The sequence below is a fragment of the Meriones unguiculatus genome, chromosome 7 (assembly GCF_030254825.1).
Source record: "Meriones unguiculatus strain TT.TT164.6M chromosome 7, Bangor_MerUng_6.1, whole genome shotgun sequence".
Lineage (NCBI taxonomy): Eukaryota > Metazoa > Chordata > Mammalia > Rodentia > Muridae > Meriones > Meriones unguiculatus.
Window position 1 is genome coordinate 26,744,460 of NC_083355.1, and position 13,331 is coordinate 26,757,790.

Sequence of the window (13,331 nt, forward strand, 5' to 3'; positions counted from 1 at the left end):
GCTTTTTGGAATACTTACTCCTCGCTAAGGAAATCAAATGCCTTGGATTTATCACCAGGTAGCTGAGATAAGGTGCTGCTCCTTTTCTTCACGGACGGAGTCACATGAGAGGTGGGTGCATTGTACTTCAGATTCACAGGAGGTTCAGGCTTCTTTGTTGCATTACTTGAAGAGCTAAAAAGTCTGCTGAAACTAACAAAACAAAAGAAAAAAATCCACAGGTATATTATATGCACTGTGAAAACCAATCCCTGATTTCCTATAAGGTTTTATGCTCAAGAAAATTTTAAAACTTTGCAAGGCAGTGAGTTAGACATTAGCAAAACCAGTTTTTATAGTTATACTATAGCCTTAGCAGTCAGTCCCAGCCAAACTTGGACATTCATGGGAAGGAAACTATTGCTCAGAATGCCAAATGCTTGTTCTTTAATAAGCAAGTTCCATAACGAAAGCGATGCTCTTGCATACAGAAAGCTTCTACTGAACAAATACAAGGACTCCTTGGCTAGCTAGTATTTGAGACAAGGTCACAGTGACTGTTAAGCAGCAGGGCGATGATATGATGACAGCTGAAGCTTGGTGTGCAGCACTTAGAATGGTCTATTACACTGAAAACACACATCACCAAGTTAACTCACACCATGAATTTTCTAAGCTCAATTTAAGTAACTATTTTCATGTCCACAGTTTTAAAAAATTTATGCTTCTAGTAAACAGATTAATCCTAACAAGGTAAGTCTTAACTTCAGTAAACACACAGTACTTCTGGTACAAATATAATAAAGTTTAACACACACAGACTAACCAAGCAGTGCAAATACTAAATTTCTCATCTTCTCTTTGATGGGAATTCACGTAACTGTCAATTTTACAAATAATTCATTATTTTATGTAAACCAGCAGAAAGTCCACCAAATGCATAACCAACACAGTGCAGCTTACGATAGTCTACTTTGGGTCCTCAAGCATAGCCTTACCGAGTTGGCATGCTGTATGTTAAAGAGAAGAATTTCAGTTTAGCTATTTCCTCTCAGTAAAAGTCAGTATAATATTCTTGTCTCGGAGTATCATCTGTGCTCACTGTCATTAGTATACTTACAACTGCCAGATGCTTGACCTCTTTTTTTCTTGCATGGCTGGATTTTCTCGTGATGCCCTAATTTAAAAAAGTATTATTAGATAGAGCAAAAGACCCAGGAAACTCGTGAGATACGCAGAGTCGACACTACATTTGGGAAGCAGTTATTTTGAGCTTACATAAAACAGCCTGCTAAATCTAACATGCTTAGGTAAAGAGCTCCGATTCTTGTCAGATTATTCCTGTGGTAGACAAATGGCCAACAAGCCTCAATGGTGATATTTAAACTTTTTCCACTTTTTTGGTTACTGATGTTGTTAAGAAAGGTCTCACTATGTTGTCCAGACTAGCTCTCAACTCTTGGCCTCAAGCAATCCTGTCATTTGCATCTTTCAAGTGGCAAGACTACAGGAGCAGAGCACTATAACTAACAATATTAAAGCACTTAATCTGATGACACAGTACATGATACTAATCCTAGCACGCAGGGGCGAAGGTGGGAGGATTGTAAGTTTGGGGCTAGTTTGGAATAAGACCATCTTTCCAAAAACCAAACAAATAATATCAAAGCAAGGAAAAAATATTAAAAGATATACTCTTGCACAAAAAGCTTGCAACTAAACTGCTCCGGTAAGCCACTTAACTAAGTAAGTAGTGCTAAAAATGATGTAAATATAAGGAAGTAAAGGTTGGAGGTTAGGTTTACAAACTTAAAAACTATGTATAATGTATAAATTTGATGTGATAATCCAAACTCGAGAATATGAGTAAATTAATGGCAGTCAGTTGGCAAACTTTTCTATATCTTTTCCTGAATTAAAGGAGGGAACACTTACCGGGACCATCACCACTAGATGGCAGCAATATGTGAGATTTAAGAGCCAATAAAGAACAATTACACTTCCTCTCATAAAGTGATAGTTTAAAGAGGAAGTCAGCTTGAATGTGAAGATAGTGATTACTAGAGGACAGCAGATGTGGAGAGTGAATGGAGGGGGCTGGGCTTGACGGCCGAACTGCACTGTATGCACATACTGGCACTTGACACCACTAATATGAACCATTAAAACACATAGTGATTAAAATACAAAGATCTAATTGACTGAAAGATGCCAAAGGAAAGTATTTTTGCATGAAGAGTAGGGAGGAGGCAGTCAATAAGTATATTTAATAGGAGGATACTAAATAAAGGTAATTTTTTTCTATTCTGCATGTGAAATTGACACTTAGGGGGAATATTAATCTCCCCCCTTTTTGAAAAAAATGATCATTATTCCTCAGTAATAACAATTATCTCTCACAGATTATGGGAGCATTATGGGTCCTGTACTATCTCAAAGTCTTTGGGATCTCTCTGATCTTGTTCTATTACTAATCTAAATACTAATGAGAAGGTTTCTCCTAGTGAACAAACAAAATGGCATAAACCCTCAAGCATGACTTTGGCTGGCAATGAAAGAACACAAGCATCTAATGAAACAGCAAGAAACATCAGAACACGTCGCGCACGGACCGAATCATCTCTGTCCACCGAACAGCTTCTTGAAGCTCCATCAGCCTCTCTTTGTACTGGTTTCTCTCCATGAGAACTCGGGCCATTTCTACTCTGGTAAACCGCTTCCTCTGGGCTGTGGGGATGTCACTCTATAACGATAAGAGGATGGCAAATTACTCTGGGAGTTTACATGTTTTGGTGTTAGACTCGCACTTAAACTTATCTTATTTTTTTAAGCACTGTTTATTTATAACTCAATGACTTTGAAATATCTTTATAAAATAAAGTCAGGCACTCAGATTTTTCTGTATGACTGAAAAGAAGTAGGCAATTTAATTTCTGAGTATTAGTATTGATATTTGAACATGAAAGTAATTATTAAAAATTAAAATTTTCAGCTAATATCAGATAAAGATTTAATATGCCCTCATAAATTTTATTTAGAAACATTATCTAACATTTTGAATTCATGGTCTGTGACATTCAGCAAATAATTACATTAGTTCCAAAGGAGTTTCATTTGTCAAAACTATCAATCCACATATATGGACAGGGGCCAACAAAAATAGTGACCTATTATCTTGTTGCTAAAGAATCCAACTATAACAGTAAAAACAAACAAAAGCCACCAGTGGAAACACAAGGTTAAATCAAAATCATTGCTACAGAGCACAGGATATGAACATGGAATAAGAAGTAAGGCTCCCAAGAGCATGTTTAACTTAACTTCCTTCTGCTGCTGCTATCTCAACTTTCTTCTGGGGAAGCAGGTAGGTTTAATAATATATAATAGGGCTTTGTTTTGTGGAGAGGAGCATGCATATTTTAGATAAAGAGTAAAGTATTGGAACAATGAAACAGAAGCTGAGCTCAGCCCTTGGCAGTTTTCCTGCCTCAGAATTTAGCCCACCTCTTCAAACAAAAGTCATCCACAAATAACAAAAGACCTGAATTCTGCCCAGTGGTGATGGTGGTGGTGCACACCTTTGATACCTGCACTGGGGAGGCAAGGGCAGGTGTTTGAGGCCAGCCTGGTCTACAGGGCTACCTGTAGGACAGCCAAGGCTACACACACACACACACACACACACACACACCCTGAATTCTGCTTCCTTTAGGGTGGAGGGCATATTTGGCAGTATTCTAGGCTTTAAAAAATTACATTTACATTTATTTAGTGTGTCTATGTACTTTGTGAGTGATGTGCATTTATGTATGTGTGTGGATGCGTGAATTCCAAAACACAAATTTGGAGACCAGAAGGCAACTTGAGATAGTCAGTTCTCTCTACTATGTGGTCCTGGGGACTGAACTCACATTTGTCAGGCTTGGCAACAAGCACCTTTACATGCTGAACCATCTCCAACCCATCTAAAACATTTAATTAATTAAGCATTAATTAACCTTTCTGTGGATTCTAGGAACCAGGCACATATGTAGCTCACAGACATACAGGCAGGCAAAACACATAAAATTAATTAATGTGTGTGCGTATACACAAGTGCAGCATAGCATGTGTGTGGTTAAAGGATTGTAAGCTGGAGGCTTGTCTGGGTTACATAACAAAACTGTACCTTTTAAATATCAGAAACAATAGCATGCTAACACACATCAGAGCACTGAGCACTGAACCACTCAGGAAAAGTGAGCACACAGCACTAGAAAATACAACATGTGGATACCATATGGCAGCATGAGCTAGCTTGTTCATGACCCATAAACATGTCTTCTTTTAAAGGCTTTTATTTAGTAATAATTTATAAGTTATTTAAATATAATACTAAATATTAGTAAGACAATCTCAAATTATCAAATGCTGTAAGAAAAATAGTCCAAAATCATAAACTTACATCATCATCGTCTTTTGCTTTTTGCCTTGCATCTTCAGCTTCTGCACGAGCTCTAGTAGGGAATAAAAGCAAAAAATGTTATTAGAACTGAACTCATCTTCCCTGAGTTCCCTGAGTGCTGGGATTACAAGCGTGCACCACTATACCTGGCATTGAAGGTTCTTCAAAAGTAATGAAAGAATAGGTAAGCTTTTTGAATTAACTCTAAAGGATGATTTTTCTTTTGAAAAGGGGTAGCAGTCCGTTGCCTTCAACTTGGAAAAATGTTATCACGGCCCTTTTTTTAAATTAAATTTTATTTTATGTACATTGGTGTTTTGACTGCATGTATGTGTTTGTCTGTGTGAGGATGTCAGATCCCCTGGAACAGGAGTTACAGACAGTTGTAAGCGACCATGTGGGTGCTGGGAATTGAACCAGGGTCTTCTGAAAGAGCAGTCAGTGCTCTTAACCATTGAGGCACCTCTCCAGCTCCACCGCACTTCTTAAAACAAAACAAAATCAGGAGCTGAGTACGGTGGTACACACCTGTAACTCCAGCAACCCGAGAGGCAGAGACAAGTGGATCTCTGTGACTTTGAGGCTAGCCTGGTCTACAAAGTCTAGGACAATGAAGGCTACACTGAGTAACCAGTCTTAAAAAAAAAAAAAAGCAAAAACAAACAAACAAACAAAAAACCAAAACCAAAAACAAAACCAACCAACCAACCAACCAACAAACAAAAAAAAATCAGGAGGTTGAGCCAGGCATGGTGGTGCACACTTGAGATCTGAGGGCTTGGGAGGTGGAGACAGGAGGACTAGGAGTTCAAGGTCATTCTCAGTTACACAATAAGTTTTAAGGCCAGTGTGGGGTACATGAGACCCTGTCTCAAAAAAATAAACTACAAAAACAAACTCAAAAAGGTTAGCCATGCAGCACAAGCCTATAATCTCAGCTTCTTGAGAGGCTAAGTTAAAGAACAGGTGTTCAAAGCCATCCTCTGCTACACACAGTGACTTAGAGGCCTGCCTGAGCCACAAAAGATGATCTCAAGAACAAAAACGACAACAAAAGTAAACTAAGTGGAGAAAAATAAGGACTTTTTTTTTCCAAAACAGGGTTTCTCTGTGTAGCCCTGGCTGTTTTGAGTTTGTAGACGAGGCTGGCCTCAACTCACAGTGAATTAGAGGCCTGCCTCTGCTTCCCTGAGTGCTGGGATTACAAGCGTGCACCACTATACCTGGCATTGAAGGTTTTTTTTTTTTTTTAATTGAAGACTTGAGAATTTTTTTGTTTGTTTTTAAACATTTGTTTATATTTGTGTGTGAGCATGCGAATGTGTACCAGGTGATATGTGTGCACCAGGCACTTGTGAGTCGACTAATGTGGACGCTGGGGACTGAACTCAGGTCTTCTGCAAAACCAGCAAGTGCTCTTAAACACTGAGCAGTCTCTCCATCCCCTACGTTTGTTGTTGTTATTTTAAAATTTACTTTATCCTTTATGTGTGTGTGTGTGCGTGCAAACACATGTGTGCACACGCACACCTGCCTCCACAAGCATTTGCAGAGGTCAGAAAACAGAAAAGGGTGTGGATCCCTTAAAGCTGGAGCTACAGGCAATTGAGAGCGACCTGGTGTGGGTTGTCTCTGGTCCTCTAGAAGAGCGAGCAAATACTCTTAACTGCTGAGCCGTATCTCCAACCCACAGTTACAACTTTTGACACCACGATGGACAAGCAAAAGAAAAAAAAAACAAAACTCAAGACTTTTTGAGGAAGAGACTGGTAAACAAAAAGGCCAGCTCATGGCAGAGGCAAATGGCTGAGACCTTTACTTCCTTCAGGTGGCCTTTGGCCCTTCCTGATCTGACTTAGCCTCAGTCTCAGGGTTACACTTATAATCTTTTGTGGCACCCATTCAGAGCAGGAGTGTGTCCCAGGGTGACTATGATCACAGCCCCACACAGAGAGATGACAGCCTCATGCTGCAGGTCAAAGGCTGGACAGGCCTGGTTCGATCGAGCAGCTGCTGAGACTTACTTCCTGAGTTCCTCCTCCAGTTCTTTGTTCTTTTCCTCCAGTTTCATCTTGGCTTGTTTCACGGCTTCTAACTCTCCCTGCAGCACATCTTTCTCACAGGTCAGCTCATCCACTTTTGCTATTAAATCATTCTTCACAACATTCAAAGCATTTCTAAAAACGCATATTTCAAGTGTCATTACAAATACACTTTCCATCTTTAAAAACTAAAGTAACTGTCAAATCATAATGCGGATCAACTGAGAACCACAATATGGTCTTTCTGCGGTTTTTTAATAAACAAAGGCCATAAAACAATCATTTTAATGTTTGCTCTTCATAATTGTCAAGCCAATATGGATAAAACAAGACACACCACCAATAAATAAAACCAGCATTAAGAAAGATTCAAGTTAAAAAACAGCTTTCTATCCAGGCGATGATGAGCACGCCTTTAATCCCAGAACTTGGGATTCAGATGCAGTGTATCTCCAAGTTCAAGGCTAGCCTGGTCTACAAAGTAGGTTCCAGGACAGCCATATCTACACAGAGAAACCCTGTCTTGAAAAACAAATAACAAACAACAAAGCAAAACATAACCCAGTTTTCTAAGGCTACTAGTATTAAAATTTCTGCAAAGGTATCATTCAACAATACCGTCAAATTCTCTTTGGCAGTTAGTACTGAGAAAGTAGTTTAGATTAGAAATAAGCTGAAAGAAAAACATGTGAGATACAGTACATTCGGATATGTTGGGTGTGACTTCATTTACAGTTAGTGGCATTCTGTGTGGACAGACACAGTTATGTCAAAATTGCTCTGGCACAGCAACTGACAAGTGGACCCTATCTGCTTCTTCACATGACAAAGGACCTGTCCCATTAAAAATTACCCCAACAGGTGGCTTGAGGGCTTTAAGACTCCACAAAGGATATAAAACTATGAAGGAGAGATCTACAAAAGTGGCTGGGTATAGGCCAAAACATTCATGAAGAAATGCAAAAACCCAAATGAAAAGAGAATAAGAAAATGGCATGTCTTAGAGAAAAAAAAAAGAGGTGCATGACACATCTAGAAAACGGATACTTATATGGTGGAAAAGAAATAAAAACTATATTTTTACAAAACTATCAGAGCAATAAAACCTATGAGGGCAATGAGGTGCTCGTTACCCATGTCCCTGTGTGTGCGCAGGTGCTGAGAAGAGAACGAAATGGAGGAGTCAGTACCGTGCTGTGTTGTTATACACAGTCACTGACTTGGACAGAGAAAACACATTATCTTTCACTGAGTTGAACTTTTGTGCTTACTTGGTCTCCAGCAGCTGTGTGTTCTCTAGTATGAGATTCTCCACTTCACGACCCATTCCTATTAAAAAAAAAAAAGATAAAAACTTTGAAAATAAATGTATCAAAAATTACATATGAGCTATGGTCCTAAGTTTCATTGTTTTTTTTTTACTTTCCTTTAATCTTATTCTGTCTACTTCGTTTAATGTTTTTATGGAATGGATAAAATTATAATTAGTCATTACAGACTAAAGCTGCTACTGTTCACTTTTTGTTTTTGAGATGGATCTCGCTATGTTACGCTGCTCAGACTGTCTCAGTTTCCTTGGTTCAAGTCATCTTCCTCAGCTTTCCAACAGCTGGTGCTGCAGATGCAAGCGATCAGCAGCTCTTCTCGGCCTGTTCTTCACATCTATCAGTTACATTTTGTTTTTCATAGATAGGATTTCAGGATGATCAAGACTTTTCTGCCAGATATTCTTAATAAGTATTATTATTTATGAAAAATGAGCATTGATAGGGATCAAATATCATTTCTAAATCATAGATGCTATTATAGGCTTCTGCCTAAAAATTTTTATTTGACTAATAGAAGATAAGCAGAAGTAAGGTCAAAGACAAAACCCCAAGGCAGATGAAACCTTACCAAAGAAATTATGGTCTTAAAGGCCATGCATTCCATGTAAAGCAAAAACAGAACAAGAAATGTTTTATGTAAGAAAGAGCATGAAAACATATTGTTAGTCTATAAAGTTCTATGCATGTATGAAAAACATCCAGACTCACAATGCTATGACTCAATGCATAATGACGTGCGAGAGGCAGAAATAAAGATGACTTCCTTCATTCATAAGGATGCTCTCTGAGATACTCAAAAATGCTTCACCAATTTTGTCTCACAATAAATTGAATTACAGTGAAAACTCCAAGTCAACATTACAAAGTGCCACACATGAAATAATAATTTTCAGTTGTCACTTTATAGAACTGTGCTTAATATTCTAATAAGTAGTATAATATAGAGAGAGTATTTAATGTAAAACTCATTATAGCCACCTCTCAGAAAAATAAAGCTATTTGCTTCTCATAAGAGATTGAAGAAAGCCGGGCACGGTGATGCACACCTGTAATCCCAGCACTCAGGAAGGCAGAGGCAGGCAGACCTCTGTGAGTTCGAGGCCAATTTGATCTATAAAGCGAGCTTAGGATAGCCACAGCTACACAGAGAAACCATGTCTCACAAAAACAAACAAACAAAACAAAAACACCAAGCAAAATAAAGCAAAAACAAAACAAAAAACAACAACAAAAAAAACAAAACAAAAAATAACTCATTCACCCTAAATTTATGACAATGTTGGAGAATGAGACAATAGGAGAAGCAATATTTATAATTCAAGAAAACAAAAAAAAAATATTTCTAAAGAATATTACTTATGGCCAAGGAGTTAGCATATCCTTTTACTTTAAAAAAGAAGAAAAGTTAATATCCCTGTTGGGCAGTGGTGAATTTAATCCTTGTGCTCGGGAGGCAGAGGCAGGTGGATCTCTGAACTCAAGGCCAGCCTGGTCTACATATAGAGAGTTCCAGGACAGCCAAAGCCATACAAAGAAACCCTGTTGTCTCAAAAAACCAAAAAGTTGGGCTTGAGAGATGGCTCAGAGGTTAAGAGCACTGGCTGTTTTTCCAGAGGTCCTGAGTTCAATTCCCAGCAACCACACGGTGGTTCCTAACCATCTGTAATGAGATCTAGTGCCCTCTTCTGGTGTACAGGCACACATACAAGCAGAATATTGTATATATAATAAATAAATAAACCTTAAAAAAAGAAAAAGAAAGAAGAAAAACCAAAAAGTTTAAAAAGTTAATATTCCTAATGACTTTTAAATTATTTAACACAAAACCAACCTGGGAATGTTAGCATTAAAAATTTAATGCTAACATATGGGTCCCTATTTTATCTGTATTATAATTTTTCAAATATCCTCAAACATCAGAATTAGTAGCACAATCATCTTGTATTTACCACAAATTGGGGTGGTGAACCTGAAAGCTTCCAAATTCCACCTCCAAAATGATGCCAAATATCTTCCTTAAACACTAAGGCTAACTTTTTTAGTAAAGATACAGAGACAAAAGAAACATAGCTCAGACTTGCTCAAAAGCTTATATAACTAACAAACGCTCAAACATTTAGAGCAGCATAAAGCTAAAAATATATGCAGAAGAAAAAAGGCAGGAAAAAAAAAGATGAAAAAGCATCAAATGAGAACAGCAGCCAAGAACACCTAGCTTAAAAAGCAGTAATAGGAAAGTATTTAAAAACATACACACCAGAATATTCCCCTGGGTAAGCAGCCCAAGAGAAAAATGAACAAGAAACTCAATTAGATTGTTTTCAGAAAGCAAGAATGAGAAAGATCTGACAAAGAAATTGAACCAATATAGAAAACCATCACTATATACAATAAAGTATAAATATTATAAAGGGAAAAGTGGGTACTCCTATGAACATATTTTATAATTCCAAAAGTTTAAAGTAAACTTACACACTCAATGAAGAATTCTCTTAAAATGTAGTGCATTGCAAGATTATCCAAAATTATTATTTTAAAATGTGTCAGTAAAATTAATTATAAGAAAAATAAAGCTTGATATGACCTTATCTCTATTCAAGATTTCAAGTACAAAAACATAATATATACATAAACTTTGCCTACAAAAACTAAGAAAAAAACAAAGAAAAATGTCCTTTCCTGCAGTTTCTATTTAGAACTGTCAAGCTAGGTCCACAAAAGGGCATATGGCCTGTGAATTACCTACAACTCCTTGAGAATGCATGTATCTTTGTACCTAGTAGTATACATTCTTACAGGGGTATACTTGCTCACAAATCCTCATGCTAAGGGACTCTTTACCTCAAAAAGTAAATCACAGATTTTAAAGTGAAACAATTGTTAGGACTATTTCACAATCCCATTCACTTATATGTTGTGCTGTTATAAATATCAACAGCAGGCAAAAAAGAGTGTCTGACACAGTGAACTTACAGTCTATCCTGGGAGAGTGATACATAAAAAACAGGAAAGCATGAAGAATAGTATAATGAAATTATTATATTACAGGCAAACACTTCAAGAACAACTACGTTTCAACTAACAGATCAAAGCAGAATTTTTGGAGGACATGACACTTAAGCAACAGACAAGAAAAACGAATATATACAAATATTTAGGAGACAGAATAGGACCTGAAGATAGGTTGTAAGGCAAGGTATGAGGTCTAAGATGGACAGTTCAGTGATGGCAAAGAGATTTCATTCACTGAGACAGAAGTATTATTACAAGGAGAGTATTAGGGACTACACAGTGGAGATGATTAAATGAACCCTGAGTATCAGATGTAGGCAGATGCATGCATAGAGATGTCAGAACTCTGCATGTCAGACATAGGCCATATCTTAGGGATGGCTACAGTGGTTAGTTTAGAAATAACAGTCTAGAGTCCTGGCCTGATCTGGGTTGGAATTTACATCCTCACACGGACATACTTGCAAGCAAAACACTAATTAACATAAAATAAAAATAAATTATATAAATAAAACCTTGTCTCAAGAAAGCCAGAAACAATAAACAAGAGCAAATACATATTTTCAAACCAACCCACCCCCTCCAAAAAACAAAACAAAACAAAACAAAAAAACAAGCAAACCTGGGGATATGTGAAAGAGCAGAAAAAGTGTATCACACTAAGAATAAAAAGCAATTGTCAGAGGTTGTCAGAGGAACCCTGATGTTTGATGTTGCAGTTCTCCCTCTGTGACAGGGACTCCTCCCTCTTTCCAGCAGGGCCTTTTGCTATCTGACTGACTTCACCTGGAGAGTGTCTTTAGACACACACACTCCTAACCACGTTTGATATATGTTCTTTGACACAGCTCCCTGTTAACTCTTGCCCTCCCCACACCTATATGATAATTAGGTACTGTGTTTCCATTTATATGATAGGAGTGTGCTGTTTAATCCAAATCAAGCATCCTTGAAGTGCCTAGTTCCAACCAATTGGAGCCTCCCACCCACTCCCCAAGGGGTATATAGCCTTTGTTGTCCGGAATTAAAGTTGAAGTAGACCCCTGCAGTGGTTCCCGGGGTGTGTGATCTCTGTACAATGCTTGCAGGCCATTGCTCCTTGCCTTGTGCCCCTCCTGACTTCATGGGCGGGTGGAAGACCCAGGCAGGAAGAGAACCACAAGAGGTAGAAATGGATGTAGGCAAGTCGGATAATATGGAAACCCAACAAGGATGCTTTAAAGTCAATAGTTGTTTGGAAGTCATTGAAATAACTGAGAAGGACTGCCTTGGTACATCAAATAAGAAGGCTGGAAATGAAGTAGTTGTGGAGGAAAATGGTGGCGGTAGCAGTGAGACCAAAGAAAAATTAGTTTTTTGGGTTATTGAATTAAAATTTAAAGCACAAGCATGAATGAAGGCCAGACAGGTGGAGACATGTCCAGCCACCTGTGGGGAGGAATCAGCTTTACTGCATCTTTTCCTCCCCACTAGATACAGTTGCTAGGAAACTGGCCCAGATCACCACTCTCTCCTAAAACAACCAAACAAGGGAAGCCAGACAGTTTAATGGTTTGGGGGCCTTCCTATAGCTAATCAGATCAAAATGCAACATCCCCTTTTGTGTTTCAACCTATAGATGCTTGCCAAGGTGGAATTCCCCTACTCTGGGCACGCTGGGAGGGACTGGAATCTTTAAATCAACCAACCAACCTGACGGGGCTCTCTGCTCTCAACCCCTGCAGAGGTGAGGATGTGAGACCAAGCTATAGCTTGTAATAAAAAGATCCTCATGTGTTTTGCAACGGACTCGACTCCTGGTAGTCTTTTGGGGTCTCGCAAATCTGGCACAACAGCAAAACAGCTGAGGAGCAAGGACTGGAGAAGTCCTGCCTGTTGAGTCTGTTTTCTACTGTGCTAAATCTCAGTATTTAGAATGGCCTGTGGCACATAGCAGATAAGTCTCAAACAGTAACAGAAAAGCAGGAAAGAAAACAGGGCAATGGTCAGTAACAGGCAGTTTCTGGATTCACAGAAAGTAGAGTTTATTTACAAAAAGAAAGGGACTTAAAGCCAGGCATGGTGGTGTGCTGTAACCACATATTTTTTATGCCTGCCTTTGCTCTGAATAATGACATGGAGACTTACATTTACTTATAATAGCTTTAGGCCTTAAGCTCGGCTGTTATTTCTAACTAGCTAACCCATTTATCCTAGTCCATGTTCCGCCATGTGGTTCTTTACCTCTCTTTAGTTTCATACATCTGACTTTTTTGTGTGTCTCCTTGGTGAATGCACTCATGCCCCATTTGGGGCCTTCATGATCCTGTTGCCCAGCCTGGTTACCATCGGGACAAGGATGAGAAAGCAGGTGCCAGGGCAAAACAAAAATGGCAGGTAATGGGCTACATGGCAGGAAGTATGCCAGTCCAGTATTGTTGAGTTAGAATAGCTGAGCATCTGCCAGCTATAGTGCCTAAAGCTATTGTAAATAAATAATAAGATCTCAGTGTCAATATCAGAGCAAGGGCAGGCATAGAAAAACAC

General features: G+C 38.5%; 1 protein-coding gene across 15 annotated transcripts in view; it reads right to left on the reverse strand.

Annotated features, from left to right (window-relative positions):
* The window catches only part of Spag9 (sperm associated antigen 9), a 130,054-nt gene that overhangs the window by 33,179 nt on the left and 83,544 nt on the right, over window positions 1–13,331 (reverse strand). For 6 of the 15 annotated variants that reach the window (XM_060386959.1, XM_060386960.1, XM_060386958.1 and 3 more), the window contains 8 exons: window positions 10,051–10,062; window positions 8,362–8,376; window positions 7,737–7,794; window positions 6,448–6,600; window positions 4,424–4,475; window positions 2,592–2,722; window positions 1,100–1,156; window positions 19–192 (listed from right to left, as the gene is read on the reverse strand). In XM_060386959.1, coding sequence (XP_060242942.1) covers window positions 19–192; window positions 1,100–1,156; window positions 2,592–2,722; window positions 4,424–4,475; window positions 6,448–6,600; window positions 7,737–7,794; window positions 8,362–8,376; window positions 10,051–10,062 — 652 coding nt within the window. The remainder of the gene's footprint in view (window positions 1–18; window positions 193–1,099; window positions 1,157–2,591; window positions 2,723–4,423; window positions 4,476–6,447; window positions 6,601–7,736; window positions 7,795–8,361; window positions 8,377–10,050; window positions 10,063–13,331) is intronic. The other 9 variants (XM_021643104.2, XM_021643109.2, XM_021643108.2 and 6 more) reach the window with 2 other exon arrangements.